This window comes from Hipposideros armiger, unplaced genomic scaffold (assembly GCF_001890085.2).
Source record: "Hipposideros armiger isolate ML-2016 unplaced genomic scaffold, ASM189008v1 scaffold_1114, whole genome shotgun sequence".
In the NCBI taxonomy this organism is placed as follows: Eukaryota; Metazoa; Chordata; class Mammalia; order Chiroptera; family Hipposideridae; genus Hipposideros; species Hipposideros armiger.
In genome coordinates, this window is record NW_017732464.1 from 299139 (window position 1) to 319426 (window position 20288).

The 20288-nt window shown below is 39.6% G+C and overlaps 1 protein-coding gene across 2 annotated transcripts; it reads right to left on the minus strand.

Annotated features, from left to right (window-relative positions):
- Positions 1 to 3118: 3118 nt before the first annotated feature.
- MMP8 (matrix metallopeptidase 8) lies at positions 3119 to 14550 on the minus strand. Of its 2 annotated transcripts, none has more exons than XM_019632264.1 (10): positions 14347 to 14550; positions 11995 to 12239; positions 11116 to 11264; positions 10903 to 11028; positions 8064 to 8225; positions 6597 to 6714; positions 5765 to 5898; positions 5034 to 5187; positions 4231 to 4334; positions 3119 to 4059 (listed from the first exon to the last, which is right to left on the minus strand). In XM_019632264.1, exons 1-10 carry the CDS (start codon positions 14461 to 14463, stop codon positions 3956 to 3958), a joined length of 1413 nt encoding a protein of 470 aa, XP_019487809.1. In that variant the 5' UTR covers positions 14464 to 14550; the 3' UTR covers positions 3119 to 3955. The 2 variants fall into 2 exon arrangements, with proteins under 2 accessions (XP_019487809.1, XP_019487810.1); XM_019632265.1 differs by having other exon boundaries at positions 14335 to 14421.
- Positions 14551 to 20288: the final 5738 nt, after the last annotated feature.

Sequence of the window (20288 nt, forward strand, 5' to 3'; positions counted from 1 at the left end):
TGAAAACTTCAGTTCAAGGGAATGTTCCAATATTACTGCTTTGATAATTTTTTCCCACCCATTTTCCTCTTTCTCTCTCTGGAATACACATCTATTGGACCTCTGGATTGAATATCTATGTTTCTAATATATCCTTTACTATCAACTTGATTTTCCAGCTCACTTACTGAGTTTATTACTTTAGCGATATGTTAAATTGCTAAGACCTCTTTCTAGTTCTCTTAGTATCCTTTTTTATTTTTTTTAACTTTTTTTGCATTTTGTTGGTGTTTTGGGATGTAAAATAGGCCTTATGATTTGAGAATGTTAGGTACAATTTTAGTTTATTCTGATATTTTCTTTTGCTCCTAGGATTGTCTTTATTTCTTCGAAGTTTCTTTTTTGGTGTCTGTTATTCACATTAGTTTTCTTTCCAAATGTTTGGAGGCTCTGTGTTGTGCGGTCTGCTTAAGAATGAGAGATAAGAAAGCTGACTTGAAGCTTTGTCTACATGGGCAGGGTATGTCAATCAACGACCTTCACTGCCTGGAAGTGGGGTGGGTTCCACACATTTCATGTGATGTATTAGTTGGGGTTGAATATAATAATAATAATAATAATAATAATAATAATAATAATAATAATTAATAATAATAATAATAGAACAAAAACAGATGATTAATAAAATAAAAATTTATTTCTCCCTTACATAGGAAAAGTCCAGATTTGGTTTTTCAGAGCTTGTGTGACAATTCCACACCATCAGGGATGTGGGCAGCATCTGTCTTGCTGCACCACTGTCTCAGTGCAATGCCTCTGGTCCAGGTGGCTTCTCAAACTCTGGCCGTTATATCTTCATTACAGGCAGCAGGAAGGGGAAGGCAAATAAAGTGAATTCCCAGACTCTTCCCAGGAGCCCACACAATATTCTGCTTTCACATTTTGGCAAGAAATTAAACACATGGCCACCTTTAGCTGTAAGCAAGGCTGCAAACTGCAATCTTTTAGCTGGATTCACTGCTACCTCAAATGAAATTGGGGTCTTACTACAGCAATGAAAGAGGAGAATCCTATTAACGTAGGCAACGAGCAGCCTCTGCCACATTGAGATTTCTACAGTGTCAGTATCTATAAATCATTTTTTTTCTTGGATTTGTAAGTCTCTCCAGAGAAGACTCCTCCATCTTTTCCCTCATTTTAATCTCCCAAAAACAAAGATGGAGGAGATGCCTCCAGTGGCCTTCGGCACCCCTCACTGGCAGCAGAGAGGTCTGTGTAACACACTTTGCTCTGACAAAGTCCAACCTTAAGCACATACTGGATGTCTGTCTGCTCTCTGCCCAGAGCATTGAGATGCCATACAGCCTGACCAGTCAATGCCTGAGAGCCGCTCAGTGGGGAAGGGAACTGAAAGATGAATGTTCCAGCCTCCTTTTCATAGGAGATTTGAACAACTAACTGAATGGTGTTCTGAAGGCTTCCCAGATGGTCCTGATGAAATTGAGCTCCAGTTGCCCGTAGAAAAAACTGATAGCACATACTTGTGTTGGCTTTTCCTCTTTCTCTGTTTCAGTCTGTTTGCTACCTCACTCTTGCTTCCTTGGACCATGTCCCGAATAAAACAACTGCACCAAGGTCTTAGGCTTTGCCTCTGACAAAAAAACTCAAACTGAGATAAAAAGTAATCTCATTATTTAAATTCTAAGCTTAGATTCTTATGTCTCTTCTACTCACATAAAATTTCAGCCAGAAAATACCACATATTGTCAAGAAAAGAACCTAGAAAAAGAAATACATTTTTTTTGAAATCTGTATTAACTTCATATTTCTGTTCACTTTTTATGATTGAAATATGGTTAAAAAAGAATATTAACTAAGTTCTTAACTCAAAAATGTAGAGATGAGGTTTGGGCCAAGAATCTGTCATAACTAGCTAGGACAACTGGCAGGTGTTCTGAGAGGATGAATTTTCCATCTTCATGCCTGTAAAAACCTTACATAAGTTTTAGAAATTATGATAGCCTGAAATTGAATGTTCTATTAAAAGTGAAATACCAACTTCTTACAGGTCCTTGTGCACTTGTTACATTGATACAATGAATTATTTATACAACATCTCTCTCACTTTCTTTAACACAGCACTTGTAACATGTAGGGGACTGATTAATTCTTGTTGAATAAGGAACGAATGATTAAAATGATAGTATATACTAGTTTCTGTTTTTTCATCTTACAAAATAAATTAAGAGTACTGTGCTGATATATTTGAGGGAATTTTTTGAGTATTTATAAAATATTTCATGATCTGTGAAGCAATATCTAAAATCTTAACACCAATATTATAATTCTGACAGGGGAATAAATGGGTGCAAATATATCAAAACTTACTATTTTTTTTATACTTTAATGAACTATGTGGTAGTATCTAAGAAATAATAGATCACAAGTCAGTTATTTAAAATAAAATATTTATTTTGAACTCATTTAAGAGATAATTGTGAACCAGAATATGGTGCTAAATTATACTAAATAATAATTATCTATGAGATTTCAAAACTTTAACAGAAAAAGAAAATAGGATGTGTTAGTCAGAAATATATTTTACAATTCACATATTTATTGTGTAATAAGGTACATTACATTCTAACAACTGCAAATAGGACTTTATGATGACTTTGATATCTGGACTAGCCACTATGGTCCCACAAGTCTTAAGGTTCTTAACAGAGAAGAGCCATTAGCAAATTTATGCATCTAAGCTCAATTTAATTGAATTTAGTGAGATTTATTGAATTTTGTATCCAGCATTGTTGTTTGTGTAGTAAACCCCCGTTATCCTCCTGAGTATCTCAGAAAAAAAGAAATATGGAACAAAAGTTCCAATGAGCCCATTTACTTGACTCTAGAAGGATAGGGTGGGGAGGAGGAAAGAAAAACAAGAGGTACTTATCCTTTTTGCTGCTCCTCCTGGGAAGATGCCAATAAATCCTTACTGGGGGTTCAACTATATCATTCTGTGTTGAGTTATTTCCTTAAGTGCAAATGTTTATTAGGTTCCTAGGGTTGCCATAACAAAGTACCACAACTTGGTAGCTTAAAACAACAGAAATTTATTCTACCATAGTTCTGGAGGCTAGAGGTCCCAAATCAAGGTGTTAGGGGGGTCACGTTCTTCTCTCTGAAGGCTCTAGGGAGGATCCTTCCTTGCCTCTTCCCAGCTTCTGGTCGTTTTTGGCAATTCTTGGCATATAGATGCACCACTCCAGTTTCTGCCTGTTTTCACATGACTTTCTCCACTGTGCATTTATGTCTCTCCTCTTCTCAGAAGGACAAGCAGTTCTTAGACCCATTGTAATCCAACATAAACTCACCTTAACTAATTACATCTGCAATGACTTGAGTTCCAAACAAAGTACATTCATAAGTACCTGGGGTTAGGACTTCAATATATTTGTGGGGGGGCGGGGAGGGAAGGACACAATTCAACCTGTTTTCAACCCAACAATATTGTTTTCCAAGAGTGGAAAATACCACCACATTTTTGGTAGAGGCAAGGGGTACTGTCTATGTTGTTCATAATCCTTACCTCTAACTAAAATACAGTGCTAAATTGCACGTAACAATATACTTAAGACATGTTTAAAGAGATGTAGGAATATATAAGCATTTTAGAAGTCAAATAAACCAGTAATGAAATAGTGAATATTGAGGTGACAAAGAGGACTTAATCTCCTTCTGTTTGTGATGGACTCACTAACCTGAGATGGAATATAAAAGAACTAAATCAGACTCTGCAAACAGTGGAATACTCTGAATGTATTTTCACTGAGGACAGGTCCAATTAATATAGGGATAGCAAACAACATCACTTAATGTTAAGAAAAGTATAAATAGGACATAATGTAATGATATGCAAATTAGAATTCCCATTCATATTCAGAAAATGGATACAAACATATTTTATCTTGCTTCAACTTTATCTACAATTAAGCCATCTAATGCTTCTGTCAACCCTAGTAACTCTATTACCATTAAGATCAAATGCATAATATATTGGTCCACTGAAGAAAAGGAAAAAATCTGTTTAAAAAAAAAAAGAGAGAAAATATATTGAATTAACTTTTAGAAGATCTCAGATGTTTTCAATTAAAAAGACCCCATTCCTATCCCTAGATAATATTAAAATGCAAATGTCCTATTTTAAAAATTTAAACAAATTTATTACTAGTTTGTTTGTTTTTTTCTACTTACCATTCTGCTGGAAAACTGCATCAACTCTACTTTCTATTCCTTGAAATGTACTTGCTATGCTTTTTGGATAATCTGGATCCATGGATTGTCTTTCGTTATCATATCTGATGAGAAAAAAAATGTCCCGTGTTTTAAGACCAAAACAGGATATAATGATAATGGTTTTCTCTAAACTGCATATAATTTACAAAGTGCCTTCACACTTATTTTCTCATTCAGTCTTCACAACGTCCTATTTACTGGGACTAAGATTGGCTAACCTCTCCACCTAACTGTACATATCTTTTTATAATATACATGAGTATCATTAATACTAAAATGATACTAAAGAGATGTTTTTGATTGCTGGCACAGTGTTATTTTTAAAAAGAAGAGCTATGTTTTCTAAGGCTCTTAGTTAATTGGTACATAGTGAGTCTCTCTGTCTCTCTCTTTCTGAATAAATGTAATAGTAAGTCTAACTTGGGCACCAAATTTTGAAGGCTATCTGGATAATATCTGCTTATGTTAGAATTTAACTCATAAATGAGAATTAGCCTAACTCTTTCTTTGCATCCCATCTTAATGGTTTATTAAGGCTTGCTATGTTTTATGATATAGAATCTTCTATACTTTTGTGCAGGTATTTTAATTTTATAAAAATGAAATTTTCAAAAGCCATAACAACATCAATCTTCTTATGAAACAGAATGCTTATCAAAGACCATCTAGATTTTTAAAACCTTTAGATGCCTGTTTGTTAGTGGTTTGTAGACAGGGTAAAAAAGATTTCAATCTCTAGTTGGAAAAATAGTTTACCTTACCTCCAGAATTGGTTGTTTACAAAGAAGTATGTTTTTGTCCTGTAGGAAACAGCAGCATCAATTGCTTGGACACTGCTTGGAAAGCCGTAGTTTGATATATGCTTGGGATAATCTTGCTGAATGTCATAGCCGTTCAGAGCCCAGTATTGGTTGCCTGCAAATGATTCCAGTTATATGTTAGATAACATTCTTCCATTCCTACAGAACAATGTATATCATTTATTAGTCTTTGCATACATTTAACATAGAAATGAAAACAGGACAAATGGTCTTTAAAAGATCAAGTTGGAAAAGTGAAGTTCATTAGGCTGTGACAGATCCAGTGGTTTTCTAGCTCCTATAAAAAAAATTCCAACTGTTTAGCCTCACATTTTGGGCCTCACAATTGGATGTCTTATCTCATGGGACTTCTCTACAGAGATTAAATTATAGCCTTGGGGAATCTTAGAAAGTTATATATAGGATGAGGGTGGAGGAACACTAAAGGTGATCTACGAAGGTTTCCTCATTTTGTAGATGAGAAAACTGAGGCCTGAAGGTCTACAACCTGCTCAAGTTCACACAGTAGTTAGTGACAGAGCTGGGGCTCAACCCAGGTTTCTAGACAAAAGCCTGGCCAGTATAACACTCTCTCATTGGCTCACCTCCTCTAAACCTGGTAGGGATCACAAAGAAGTCCTTTCCCTCCCTTCAGACAGAATGAAAATAAGATGAAAGCTCTAGACACTTACCTTTAAATAGGTAAACTAGGTCCCTGTAAGGATCCTCATAAGCAGCCTGTATACCAGTTGGCAGGGATGGCCAGAATAGAGAAATAAAATTAAGTTCAACACTTCGTAGCTGAGGATGCCTTCTGAAGAAGTATCTAATGGAACACCAAGAAGAGAATCACACACACTGTAGACTAGTAGGCAGTTTCTGTGAGTCTTGGGCTAGAATTGGACCTTAGAAGATTGCTGGGAGACATGACAATATAACGAATGCAACATTTCTAAAACAGTGACCAACATATGGCCAGTGCTTTATGGTGATATTGTCCATCTGTTTTCAGAGGGGGTCATAGGAGTGATCTTATTTGATTATATTTTGTACTGTCCCACCCCCCACAAAATCTTATTTTAGTTTCCTTCATTATCGTTCCTACAAAATGATGAGACTATTTAAAATATTCCAGCAAAAACAATACAAGTACACTCAGCTGACGGAAAACTGAAAAATTCAATCACTTAGAGGACTTGCCTTGCAGCTTATTAAGTGATCATTTCCATTTACTTGACTGAGCTTGGTGGAATTGAGTGATGTTTTGGTGTTGGATAAATCTAGCTATGGAGTTCCCAAGCAGCTAGAGCCCGTGTCTGTTTAAGTCACCATACACATCTGAATGTGTAGGTTTTCTTTTTCTGGATATTTTGAGTCACCCAGAAAACACTGTAAATTTCAATGAGATGCATATGTGTAGAATTCAAAGGAAAAGTGGAGTAATGTGTAATAAGTACTAAATTAGAATCCTGTTTTAAGTTATGCCAGTAAGAAACCAAGGAAAAGAATAGTTCCATCTTATACTTGTCTTTAAAGAAAAGTATTTCTCCACGGAGTGTGGTGATAGCATCAAATGTCAGTCTGGGGTCACAGGCTGTGGGTGTGGTTGGTCCAGTCGGTTGGATAGGGTTATCTGAAGGTCCTGGGGGAAAAAAAAAGACTTTTTATAAGCATAAGTCCACCATGATTCTTTATTGTATTTCAGTACTTCTCAGGATGGTGAAGGGTCTCACATGAAGAGAAATGCTACCAGACTATCACACAGGCAAGGCATCAAAGTAACTGTACACTGGGCCCTCATATTTTTTTTCTTTTTTAATAAGAGTAATGGTGATTTTCAGAGACAGTTCCAGGTTAAACTGTGAAGTAAAGAAATTTGAATTCAATGCCCCTCCACTTAAAATTCTAATCCCATCCTTCTCTACTTTCTTGCACCCTTTTTCTGCATTTTTGGTCACTTAATATCCAATTCTTACTTCCCCACCAAAATCCAGCTGCAGAAAAGGAGCTGATATCAATCTTTTACCCTCCATAGCATAAATCTAAGTCAAATTTTAGCAATAATTTTTCTGTAAGTATTTGTATGTTACTCTGTTTTCTCATTGTAGAAGGGCTATATGAATAGTTAAGAAGATTTAAAACATTGATGAGCAAAGGAAAGAGATGTTTTCAGGGGGAAAGGAGTTGGGAACTAGAGATAGTTAGAGTAGGTCTCTTCATTCCTAAACATTCTACTGTGATGAAAAAATTCCCTAGTTGTGGTATCCTGGCATGCTTGGTTTTATAATGCTGTCCCACCAGAGAGGCCAGATTGCTTTCCCCAATTGTACTCCATTGCACTCTCTTCCAGTCTACTCCCTTCAACACTTTTTGGAGAGCTGCAAATCTCTTCTCTGGTTTCTCGTTCTTACAGACACTAGAGGTTAGGAGGGCCAGAGGGAGGAGAGATACAATGGTCTTACCCAGACAGCACTTCTTACAACAGGGCCAGAGGCCTCTACATCTCTCCCTGAAAGGTTTCTGTCATGTCTTCACAAAATGTTTCTATTTCTCCATACTCCATTTCCATTCCCCTCTTCCACCCTGCCCCCCACCAGACAACAATCTTAATATGTTCAATATATATCTTTTGGTTAGCATGTTTCTTGAAAATTCCTTTCTTTATCTATGTGCATTTCTAATTTATGTAGGTTCATATATTGTGCAATTTAATTCATACACTGTGTAATGCGTATCATTCTGTTTCTTTTCCATAAAGCACAATGTTTTAAAGCCCCATCTATGTTGTTGCCATATGTACATCCAATTCAGTGCTTCTCACTGCTGCACATTACTCTATGGCACGCATCCAGCACATTTTACTTGAACATTCTCCTCCCAATGGACTCCCAGGTGCCCTCCAACATCTTGCCAGACAGACAAGACTGCAGTGAACACCCTTGACATGCCCAGGTCTCACCATGTACTGCAGTGTTCTTCAGATGACCTTACCATAGATGGCCTGAATGCCGTTGATGTCATCTTGAGGGAGTGCGTAGGTGCTGGGTTCATTGAAAGCGTAGTTGGGATACATCAGAGCACCAGGGTCAGAGGAGTGAGAAAGCCCCAATGAATGGCCAAATTCATGGGCAGCAACAAGAAACAAGTTGTAATCTGAAATGCAAGCATGTGTGGTGAATGGCTCCAAGTATATCCAAGTGTGGTGGGGATATGATCGCAAGGAATGCAGCTTCTAAGCCAAAACTGCCTGAAGAAATAGCCCTTCCCATGCCTTCCTTTCTTTCCCCCCCCTTCAGGTACCTGCAAATAGGAAGATTAAAAGGAATCAAGGTAGGAGTTATAGGTTGAGATGAGGTGAACATGAGCTTCTCATCAAATCTTAGAATAAAGAAAAACTGCTTATATTCTGATTTACATAATTCATGGGTGTGGACCTGAGGCTTAGAGAAATGATGGCTGAACCATCACAGGTCACATGACACTCAGAAGCCCTCTCCTGTTGTGCATCCACTCTCACCCCTCTCCAGTCTCCCAGCCCTCAGCTCCATTAATAGAGTCACAGTAAACCAATAGTAACATACGGATCCTGCCAGGCAGCAGAGTAGCCTTGGATGCAGAGCAGGCTCACTTATCACCCTCAGCTTAGCACCAGCTCTTCTCTCATTCTGAGCTCTCCAAGCAGCTTCAGGAATTCTCTGCCAGAAGGAGACATAGCCTGCCTCTTATTGCTCCCTTCCCTCATCTTTTAACTTCCACGAGCATAGTGCCTTTCACCACTGGGAATGTAAAAACTTCCAAGGTCCTTACTTCTTATTAAACAAAACCCAAGCACCTTTGCCAAGTCTGAGATCTCTCCACTTGGCTCCAGGAGACAGTTGAGGGCTTGACTTCTGATGTGAATCCTTCATTTCAGCCAGTCTATAGGCCATCTCACAAACACACTGCCAATTTTCTTACATGCTGACATTTTAAGTCATAGTTATACTTTCTACATGCTAAGAAGTGAAATATTACTTAATCCTCACAACATTTTGATGAGATATTGTTAGAAACATTTTTCCAGTACGGAACTGAAGCCCACAGGTTTTGAATATCTTGTTATTACTCTTGCAACTAATAGTGGTAGAGCTGGGGTCAGTCCTAGGAATGATGGAAAGACTTGTGCTCTTATCACAATGTTCAACTTCCTGTTGATAAGTAGCCTTGAAAAATTCTACCCATGTTCCAAGGTTTGCTTTCTTGATCACGATATCCTTTTTTTTTTTTTTTTGCATTCACGAATGCATTTCAAAAAACATGTTTGAGTACCTGGAGTCCTATGAGAGGGGCTCTGGGGTATTTATTATGACAAATAGCCTGAAAGGAGAGATGTATGCAAAAAGTTGAATGCACAGAATAATAAGGAGAGCAGTCAGGATTCTGAGGAGGAAAGCCTCATTTCCTGTTGAAAGAAAAAAATGGAAGTGGCATTTGACACTGCGTGGGAAGAGAGAGATTTGGGGTGTTTGGGGTGTGGAGAAGGTCATTTTAGGAAGAGGAAGCAATGTGAGCACATACAGGGAAGTTGGAAAGCACATGGTGATCTAGGATCAGTAAATGTACAATGTGGCCACTGTATGTGAAATATGAAGACAAAGATGAGGTTGGAAAAACAAGAGCTTTCAGTGCTAAACAAAGGTATTTGGACATTATTTGGTCCAGAAAATGTAAACACTGAAAGCTTTATGCAGGGAACTATTATAATCCCAGATGGGCTTTCCAAAGACAAACCTTGCTGCAGTATTAGGAAACTTAGAGGGAGAAGAGATTGGAGGTGAACAGTCCAGGTGGGAATCTGGATCATTTAGTTTAGATAAGAGGTAATGACCATCTTACCTAGTGTGGAGGGCAATAGGAATGTGAAGTAGTTATGGACATTATTTATCTTTGGGTACACACAGTTCCTAGCACAGGGACTAACATAGAATAAATACTCACAACATATAGGTTGAGAAAATGGTGGGAGGAACAAGGCCAAGCAAGGTGAAAGGTTCCTTTCTTATTATCTTCTAAAATGTATTCTGTGACATATTGTTACCCCATGGCCTTGTGAAGTACCATATGGATTGGATATACCTGTCCTTATCCTCAATTCTTCCCTTCAAGTGGTCAACCCTTCTTATTCTGAGTCTTCTGAAAGAGGTAGCTTGCTATGTATGAACAGATGATTGAAAAAGAACTAGGTGTAGACAAAGTAAGTAGGTGAAAAAAAAAAGATGGCTGCTCTTTTCTAAGTAGGGCAATTTTCTAAATTCACCCAATTATTTCTGAGTTTCCAAAAACAGGACCTTTTTCACACATCATTAAATTTCAGAATATTGAAAAAAAGATATACCCTAAGGCAGTCAGTGGTCAGCAAACTTTTTCTTTAAGGGTCCAGGTAGTGAATATTTCAAGCTTTGTGAGCCATATGGTCTCTGTTGCAACTACTCAGCTCTGCCAATGAGCATGAAAACAGCCATCGGTGATACATAAACAGGTAAGTGTGCTGCTGTTCCAGTAAAACTTTATTTATACAAACAGGGCCAGGCAGGATTCGGCCATGGTCTGTAGCTTTCTGATTCCTACCCTAGTAAATAAGGTCAATAAATAACCTCAATATATTTTTTTTAAACCTAAATTGACTGAGTTTCTTGAGGTAGGAAAATTTTAAATGGTCAGTTTGTATGAGTGTGAAGGGTTACAACAACTTGGATATGTGTGTGTGTGTGTGTGTGTGTGTGTGTGTGAATTCTAATATGACAAATGTTTATTAAGAAGCTGCAGGTTGACCTAATCTTGGTTAACTTACTTTCGGAGGTTTTGGTCCATGTTTCTTCTGCATCAAAATGAGCATCTCCTCCAATACCTTGACCTGGTTGAAAGGCATGAGCAAGGATTCCATTAGGTCCATCAAATGGAGAATTGTCACCATGATCTGAAATGAAACAATTTGTGTTAGGTCTTTGCCAAGTCTCACATTAACCAGAGGAAACAAAATTGAGCATGACTGCTTCTAGCTCACCTCTTTGGACAAAAGCAATATTGATGTCTGCTTCTCCCTGCAAGATCTTGGTGAAGGTCAGGGGTGATGCACCACTCCAGACTTGAAAGGCTTTCTCAATAGCTGCATCCACATCAGCCTCTGACAGTTGTGGAGTATAGTTAGTAATCCTTCAAAATGAGAAGATGTGTGAATGGGCTCATTATTGTTTAGAACAGCAGTCCATCAACAGATGGAGTCTCTTCATTTTGAAATGAGTTGCATAGACTGGAGAGGGTATAAGGAGAGTGTGCAGGATGCAGGGTTGAAGACAGATGTGGGCTCTGGACAAGTTATTATATGTCTTTAAACTCAGTTTTCTTATTTATAAAATGATAAATAAAATAGGATAATAATATAGGACTCCTCTGATAGAGTTATTATGGGTAGTTAAATACATATAAAGCATAGTTCACTACTTGGCAAATAGTAGTATTCAATAAATGTTGGGTATTATCATAATTATCATTATCATCATCATAATCACCATCACCATCATCATCATCATCATCATCATCATCAAGATGCATGAAAGGTGGGGCTAGATTCTCTCCAGCAGTGATTAAGCCTGTTTTGGGTCCTAAAGTGAGCTACTAGAGAGACAGCCTAACATTGCCATAATCTTCTTTAGATTATTAGAGAAGGAAGACAAAAATGGCAGACTTTGGAGTGAAGAGAACCCATAAGAACTTGACCCTTTCATTCTCATACTCATTCACTAGAATCTGAACTCTACAAGGGCAGGAATGTTTATTTATTTGTCTCTGGTGTATCTCAAGTCCTAAAATGGTACCCAGCACATCATAAACGCTCAATAAACATTGGGTGAATGAATGAATTTCGAAACTCTGAAAATATCACCTGTAGGTCAGGTCAGTTTGCTTCCACTTGGGGTTTCCTGGGGTTAACAAAAATTCGGCATGGTCAGGTACTCCACAACGAGGCTTTTGCATCATCTCCAGAGTTTCCTCATTTGGCTTCCCCGTCACATTCAACCCAAAGAATTGCTGCATTTCTTTAAGCTTTTGAACAATCACACTAGCACTGTTCTTCCTTTCAAATGCATAGCTGTTCCTTGGTAAATGGTAGAACTTTTGTAGGTAATTCTGGACAAAGACAAACATACGAGGGAACTTGCTGTGAAATTACCTTCATCCTCTGAGCATTTGCATTTCTTTTAAGTTACTGCAGACTTACTAGTATAACAATCTAATAACCTGAGAGTCACAGGTACAAAAACACAACTTGTAAGTTGACTTTAAAAGAACAGTACCTATTGGAAAGAAGATCCCCTCTGTCAGTGCTCCAGTTAATGTTTACTCATAAACCTAGGTATTTCATAATGGATGAGGTCCAAGTCCTCATGCAAAATGCTAGAAAGCAGCCAGGGGACTGCCTTCTTATTTTTATATAAAAGAATAGCACTAGCTTTTATTGACTTCTTAAGAGATTAGTTGCCTCAGTGCAGATTCTCTCTTTTAATCCTCTTTTCACTACTGTAGAGAGGATTTACGCATCTTCATTAAGAAATGGAGCTACAGAGAAGGAAGGAATTTGCCGAGGTGACAATTCAGGTTCTAACTCACCATGTTGCTTCTCAAATGAAAATTAACAATTTCAAAAGAAGAGCCCCAGTAAGTTCTGGGGCAACCGCAGCCATCACTGATATTAGCATTTTATCCACCACAGTAACTCTTTGAAAAGGGAGACACTCATTAGGAAGTAAATATTCTGAGGAGGTAAGCTAATCATAAAACTTCTTTCTTCTGCCTTAAGCATCCTGTGAACACCTGGCACTTTGCAAATGACACAGGAGAGAGCACATTTGTGCTGTCACAGGCTTTGGGATCAGATTGATTTGGGTTCAAATCTTAGCTCTGCTACAAAGTAACTAAGTTTTTGGACATATTACTTAACTGACTTAAGATTCACTTTAGCCTCTAAAGTGGAAATAATAATACTCCTTTCACAGGGTTGTCGTAAGGCTGAAATGAGATAACATTTGTGAAATATTTAGCAGAGTGCCTTGTACAGGGTAAACACTCAACATACTCTGGCTATTGGCTCAGAAGTTATTATTACCATTGTGAGATATTTCTAAAAAGTAAAAGAAAAAACAACATGAATGCTTTTCTAAAACTGTAATGCTAAAAAAATTGTGCATGACAAATTTGTGACAGCATTCCCTTGTGTTTCTTAAAAATTTGGCCTGATGGGCCGGCCGAGTGGCACATTGATTAGAAGTTGGCTTGGGACACCAGCTCTGAGCAACTGGGCCCCGGTTCGGATCCCACATGAGTGACGCTGTGCCCTCTACAGCTTAGACCATGAACAACAGCTCGACCTGGAGCTGGGCTGCCGTGAGTTGCCGGCAATGACCCCTGCTGCAATGGGCTGCTGTGAGATACCGTGAGTGGCTGGCAGCCAGTGTGAGCTGCCGTGAGCTGCTGTGAGCGGCCGTCCAATGGCTGGTGAGTGACTTTCTCACCTGGGAAGAGCACAATGATCATACCAACATGGGCCAGTGAAGCAACGTCCTCCACAACTAGACTGAAGAACAAAAGGACAACTTGTCTGTTCCCCTTCCCCGATTCCCCAATGCTGTTCCCTTCCCCCAATTCCCCAATAAAATCTTTAAAAAAATAATTAAAATAAATTTGGCCTGACGTTCATACTGTGAAACAACAGAAAAAAGCTACAGGTTCTGCTTTTATAGAGCTTCCAAGAGTTTATTTATAAACAGCCTCATAATCTGGTATAAGGAAATCTGATTACACTATAAACAGATTTTAGTTCCTTATAATATCCCATCCTGATGCTGTCTTCTACACCTGGGATTTGGGGCTGTAAAGATAAGTCATATAGAAAGCACCAGACATGTAGTAACTGGTATAGCTAGACTAGAAGGGGAAATCTTAGGTAAGTAACAGAGAGAACCACTTAGTTTTGTATTTAAAACCGTGCCTCCTAAAAGGGTTCCCCAGTTGGAGGCAGCTCAGCAGCAGTGTTTTCCCAGGGTTTGAAGAAACAGCTTGATTTCATGCCTGGCTTTTAGAGGATCCAGCTTGGAAGTCCCCAAATCACTGAAATGAGTTGTTCAAGCTCAAACAAATCATCCACATATCTTCTTTCAGGCTGTTTTAAATAAAAAGAGAACACAACCCACACAATTTCCAAATAACCAGCAAATCAACCACCCACCTGTCAATTTACCTGAACAACTTCTAAATTTTTCTCTTGTTGGGATTCAGAAGATACCGGAAAGGCCTTGGAAAGCTGCATGTGGAGTTGGAGTGTGAGCAGAAGTGGAAGCGTCTTCAGACTGAACATGGCTTTTCCTTCAGATTCTACTTCTCCTGGCCTTCCTCTCTGTTCCTCTGTGTAGGGTCTGTCCCTGGTGGGTGCCCGAGTGTTTACAGAGTCATGTGTTCCTCACTCCTCTCGTTTGGCCCTTTATAAAGCCATGCCTTAAACAATTGCCACATCAGGAATGTGAAGAAACACAGGTTAATTACATTCTGACAATTTTGCAATGTTATAATGTGATTTAGTGCCCCAAAATGGAGGAGTCTTTCAACAGAAAAAAAGTGCAATTTGCTACTCTTTGCTTTTGGGGTTTTTAGTTAGATATTTACTTTTGCAAAATCATCTGGTCAAGGAAAAGGAACAGGAGACTGATCCTGACATTAATCAACAGCAGTTATCTATGGGTTTGTATTTGCTGGGTGTGGGAGATATTGAGGCTCCATTAATTTACATAGGGGAGTATTGTTAGATTAGCAGTAGCTATCTTGGGACTGAGGAGCCCAGTTCGAGAATCTCTATACTTGCTCACCCTTGCTTCATGTGAAAGAGTGTGTCTGGGTGAGCTGTCACAAAGCAGGATTTGTATGGGGGTCTTGGAGCAGCTTCCGGAGGATGTGGTTTTGGCATCAATGCATTAGAAAATCCCCAGCCTACAAGCTGGTTTTCCACAGGAAAGACAAAGAAAGCAATACTGATGATGGTAATAATAAAATTTGCTGAATACTTATATTATGTCCCAGATATACATGCAGTACAAATATTACCTCTAGCCATCCTCGCACGACCCTGGGAGGAAGGTGCAATTATCCGCATTTGGCAGATGAAATTAAATCCAGAGAAGTGAGATGACTTGTAAAGTCACATGCTAAGTTTGTGGAGGAGCCAGGATTCAACCCTAGGTGGTATGTTTAGAGAGACTGAGCTGGCAGCTACTACAACAGACAGTTTTATAGTCTCCACTCGAGGGCCCAGCTGGCTCATAATGGAGCAGGAGTTCTAGACCTATAACACCTGGGTTACCTTGGCTTGTGTTCATGGAGAAGGAGACAGGAAGAAGGAGAATGAGATGTCACATATTCCCCAGGAAAATGACACTGAGAGGATTTGCAGACGATGTGGCTACCTAAAAGGCTATATTGGTCAGGGACCCTTGGGTTTGCGTTCCAAATCATGTCACCTCAACCCACTTATTCTGACTCTACGTGCATGTAGGTTATGTTACCATAGTCTTTTATTCATTTACATATATTCTGAATGGTAGGTATTTTGTGTGTAAATATATGTCAACATATATGTTCTGTCACTTGTATTAATATGTAAATAATGTCTTTGAGATGCTATGGTAAGTAGTGCCATTCCCTCCTCCTAATATTTCTTACAATCTTTATAAACAATCTAAAGAAATGTGTCTTGGGTTAGAACATATCTGGACAGCAGATTAGTGTTCATTGTGTAGGTTAGTGCATTCACTCAGTAAACACTTCTGCCACCTACCATATGCCAGGGGCTGTGATGGGTAATAGATTATTGGAGATAAATTAATAGCAGCTCAGATAATATGTTGTGGGAGTCTGGAGAAAATAGCAATGGGGGGCGGGGAAGTGGAATCAAGGAAGGCTTCATGATGGAGATAGAATTTCCACTGAGCCTTGAAGGAGTAGATTGTGAATAGGCAGAAATGTGGTGACTTATTCCCTGTATGCATGTGGTAGCTTTCCCCTCCAAGTTGTTCAAGATGTTCTAAGGTCATGATCATGTTAACCCTCCCTGGGTGCACAATTTAGTCATGATGTGGCTTCCTCCACTTTGGGTCTTTCGTGAAAACAAAAACAAAAACAAAAAACACCTTTTTTCTTTTTCTTTTTCTGAATAAGAAGCTGTAACATTGGTCTACCCTATGTTGAGTTATTTGGCTTGCACTGACTTGTTTACAAGACTTGTAAATGTACTTTATTTTCAACATAATGGTAAGTGATTTAGATAATAATCTAACACATTGGTGAACTCAGTTCTCTGGCATTTATATGTTGTGTTAAAAAGAATTGTTGGGTCCGGATCCCTGACAATAGGTCTAGCCCCAGTGCAATGGTGGAAAAGGCCTCATTTATTTCCAGGGCCTCTAGCTCCTGCTTTCTGAATCCTTTCTTCACACCTCACCACCACCTGCCTCCATGGTGTGTATGCCTCACCCCTTCTGATGCCTGGAACCCAGAGTTGTTGAAAGTTCTCTCCCCTTGGAAATCTTGCTTCTGGGAAAGGATCAGCTATCAGTCATTTACACCTCAGTATGAACTTAGCTATTTCCTTTTAAGTCAATTTCTTACTAAGAATAGAAAAAAAAAACAAGCACACAAACAAATTAAAAATAAAAACCCAAAGGCATTATTCCCTATAAGATGAATTTCAGAGCAAGTAAGAAGATGAGGAACATTTAGTCTTGGACTGAGATAATACAATGCAAGGCAATGGAGACTTGTTCTGTCTCCCTAATGCCACCCGCTTTAGGTAGCAACCTAGTCTGATCATCTGCTCCACAGCAGATAGCAACTTGCATTTTTATAGCTCAGTTTTTCTTTTGAGGACTAAAGAGATGAAACTGAGCATTTAGATATAGTCTGTTTTCTTTTTAAAGAGAAAAAAAAGAAAAAAGAATGGGTCCAGCCAGTTGGGATGAGCATGAGTAGCTGGGAAAACTGCCTGGAAGTGTTCATATGTGCCTGAATCTTGAAGGATGAGTAGGAGTTTGCCAACGGGGAATGTAGAGGAAAAAGCATGCTCTAAGCTCAAATGTATACCTAGTGAAGCGTATGGCTAATTTGATTCATATAAGCCAAGGCAAAATGTCCTCTGCATTAAGCATTTTTGAACTTTGATGATCAGGATGGATGTCTACACACTCTGGTCAAGTTAACAGGATAATTGTTGGATCAGTTGCAAAGAAGGGTAAAGAGCATTGGACTTGAAATTATATTAACCAGGTTTGAATTATAGTTCTGCCACTTTCTACTTATCCAATTTTTAGCGAATCATCTCAATTCTTCTGAGCCTCAACTTTGACGTATATAAAACTGGTAAATTAACATCTCCCTCGTATGGCCTCAAGAGGATTAGACGAAATGGTATATGTAAAAGCTCTGTGTAAACCCTCCAGAGGGTTTTCCTCTTTGTATTATGAATGTGAAGCTATGGCCATACTCGTTCATGTGTCCATTCTGTGAATTGAGTTAGCAATGTTGAAAAGATCTACTTTTCCAGAAAGAGAAGTGCTCCAGAGTTAAGCCACAGAGTGATGAAGTAACTTCCATGCAGCTTCCTTCAGTGACCAGTGCTCAGTGCAGCCAGGAAACCTAGGCCTGTAACATGTACCCTTTGCAACGAGTATAAATGGTTAAGTTAAAAATCACAGAAACCAGCACGTACTAAACACTGTGCTAAGTTGGCAGTCTTTACTATCCAGTGAGGGAAACGTGTATTAAGCATCTGCACTCTGTAGGATTCTTAGCTATTCATTATCATCCTTTCAGCTTCATAACAACCCAAAGAAGTAGGGGTTATTATCACCATTTTAAAGACAAGGAAACTGAGGTTCAGAGATCTGATTCAAACTTACCTTTCCATTGATGCTTTCTAGTAATTCCCTTTGTTCTGTTCGGTGAGGAAAAATTCAAAATAGGCAATGGTTCTCAGTCTTAGCTCTACATCAGAATCTGTATTAACAATACAGATGCGGGCTCCACTCCAGCTACTGAGTCAGAATTTCTGGGGTGGGGCCCAGGCATACACAATTTTGGAGAACACCCAGGTGACTCTGAGAATGACATAACTTCTGTTGTAAGAGAGGGTAGAGAACATAGAACAAGAGAGGTGAACATTCACACCCTAAGGGTTTAAAAGAAGAAACAATCAACATCCTAGTGGGGAGATCAGCAAAATCTGCACGGAGGCAGTGGTCCTTGAGATGAATTTCAAGTGATGGATTGAATTTTGTCATTTAGATTGGGATGAATGAGGGTGGGATTGGTAGAAACAAAGAGCAAAGGCAGAGAGATGAGAAACCTTAGGTTACAGATGGGGATTAACAAGGTTCTGGGTGATGAAGCGTAGGATTTATGAAGAGAAGCAGATTGAGATGGTAGGCTGAAACCAGAGGGTGGAGGGGCAGGAATTGAACATCACAAGGTTAATAGGGGGCCGGCTGAGTGGCTTGTTGGTTAAGAGCTGGCTTGGGAATGAAAGCTCTGAGCAGCAGAGCCCCAATTCAGATCCCACATGGGCCAGTGATGCTGCCCTCTACAGCTAAGATGGTGAACAACAGCTCAACCCGGAGCTGGGCTGCCATGAGTCACCGGTGACAGCATAGACTGCAGGGGGGCTGCAGGGGGCTGCTGTAAGCTACCGTGAGTGGCTGGCAGCCGGCATGAGCCACCGTGAATGGCCGTCCAATGGCCGGCGACCGATCTGGCTCACCTGGGAAGAGCGCAATGATGATACCAACATGGGCCATGGAAGCGGTGTCCTCCACAACTAGACTGAAGAACAAAAGGACAGAAACTTGTATGTTCCCCTTCCCCGATTCCCCAATAAAATCTTAAAAAAAAAAAAGGTCAGTAGCATGCAGTCATTGTTGGTTTCTGAGCTGAGTTATAGTGCTAACTTGGCCACAGTGTCTAGGCCAGACTGAGGTGGGGAGAATAAGTAAAGGGTGGAATGAAAGTTTTGGTGAAAGTTCCCGAGGATCTGGCCCTGGGCGTGGTCATGGGTCGTCTGCCATGAAGAGGAGAGGCACGTCTCCCTTTATGCAGGATGGATGGATGAAGAAACGTGGTTGAAGAGGACAGGAGGGCAGCTGGGCCATCACACCACCCATCTCCAGAGGCAGCCACCACGTCACAGAAGTACAAGGGGGAGTCCAAACTGGATAATATCCATTGTCTGGATACAGTAAAAGCTGTTGTGTTGGGGATTGCAGGTGGTGGTGGTGGTGGGCGAGGGGTGGGGGGAAGGAGCAGGTTAGGGCTGGGGCTTCAAGGAATTGAAGGTAACTTACAAAAGCTGTAGTAGTCAATTCAACAGGCAGATGAGGCCATAAAGGCTGGCCGAGCAGCTGTGTTGGCTTAGGCAAGAGAGAATGTGGCTAGTTAGGTTCCTCACTTGTTTGTTAGTTACAAACATTTCCATTTCTTCCCCTTTAGCGCCCCTCCCAACTGGAGAATGTTGAGGATAAGACAGAATGGAGAAAACGACTCATTGACAGTCAATAGCTGTCTCAGCTTCACAGAGACCCAGGAGAACTGACCATGACAGGATAAGCATTTCCGTTCCAAGCTGCTCTGTGTTTGTGGAGGCAGGAAACTGCTGACTGAATTTGCCAAAGTTCTCTTCCTCAGTCAGTCCAGCTCTGTGCCTGGGATGTTTCAGTTTTCATTTGTCTCGAGCCATGTTTTTTCTAAATATTCTCCACTCTTTACTGTCTAACCTCATGCCCAGCTCTACCAAGAAATGACATTACTTCCTACCATAGGTGAAATGCCTCATTTTCTCTCATTTCCATCATGAATAGTCTGATTTCTTTTGTCCAAGACTCCTGATAACTGTCTTTTAGTGTGCCCATGGATGTCTCTCTCTGTATTTCTACCCAGAACCTATCCTCTTTATGCATTCTCCCCAGTCTTTTCCTCCCTCCCCCTTTTTGGCACCTTCCCCTCTGTCTCCAAATGCCACCAAACTTTATTAAAACAAAACAAAACAAATTAAGTCTTTTCTCTACCCTGGAACCACTTGAGTTACAGTCTTTGCTCTCTTTTGCTCACACTCCGCTTTCTCGGAGGCCTAGTCCAGTGCTCCAGTTC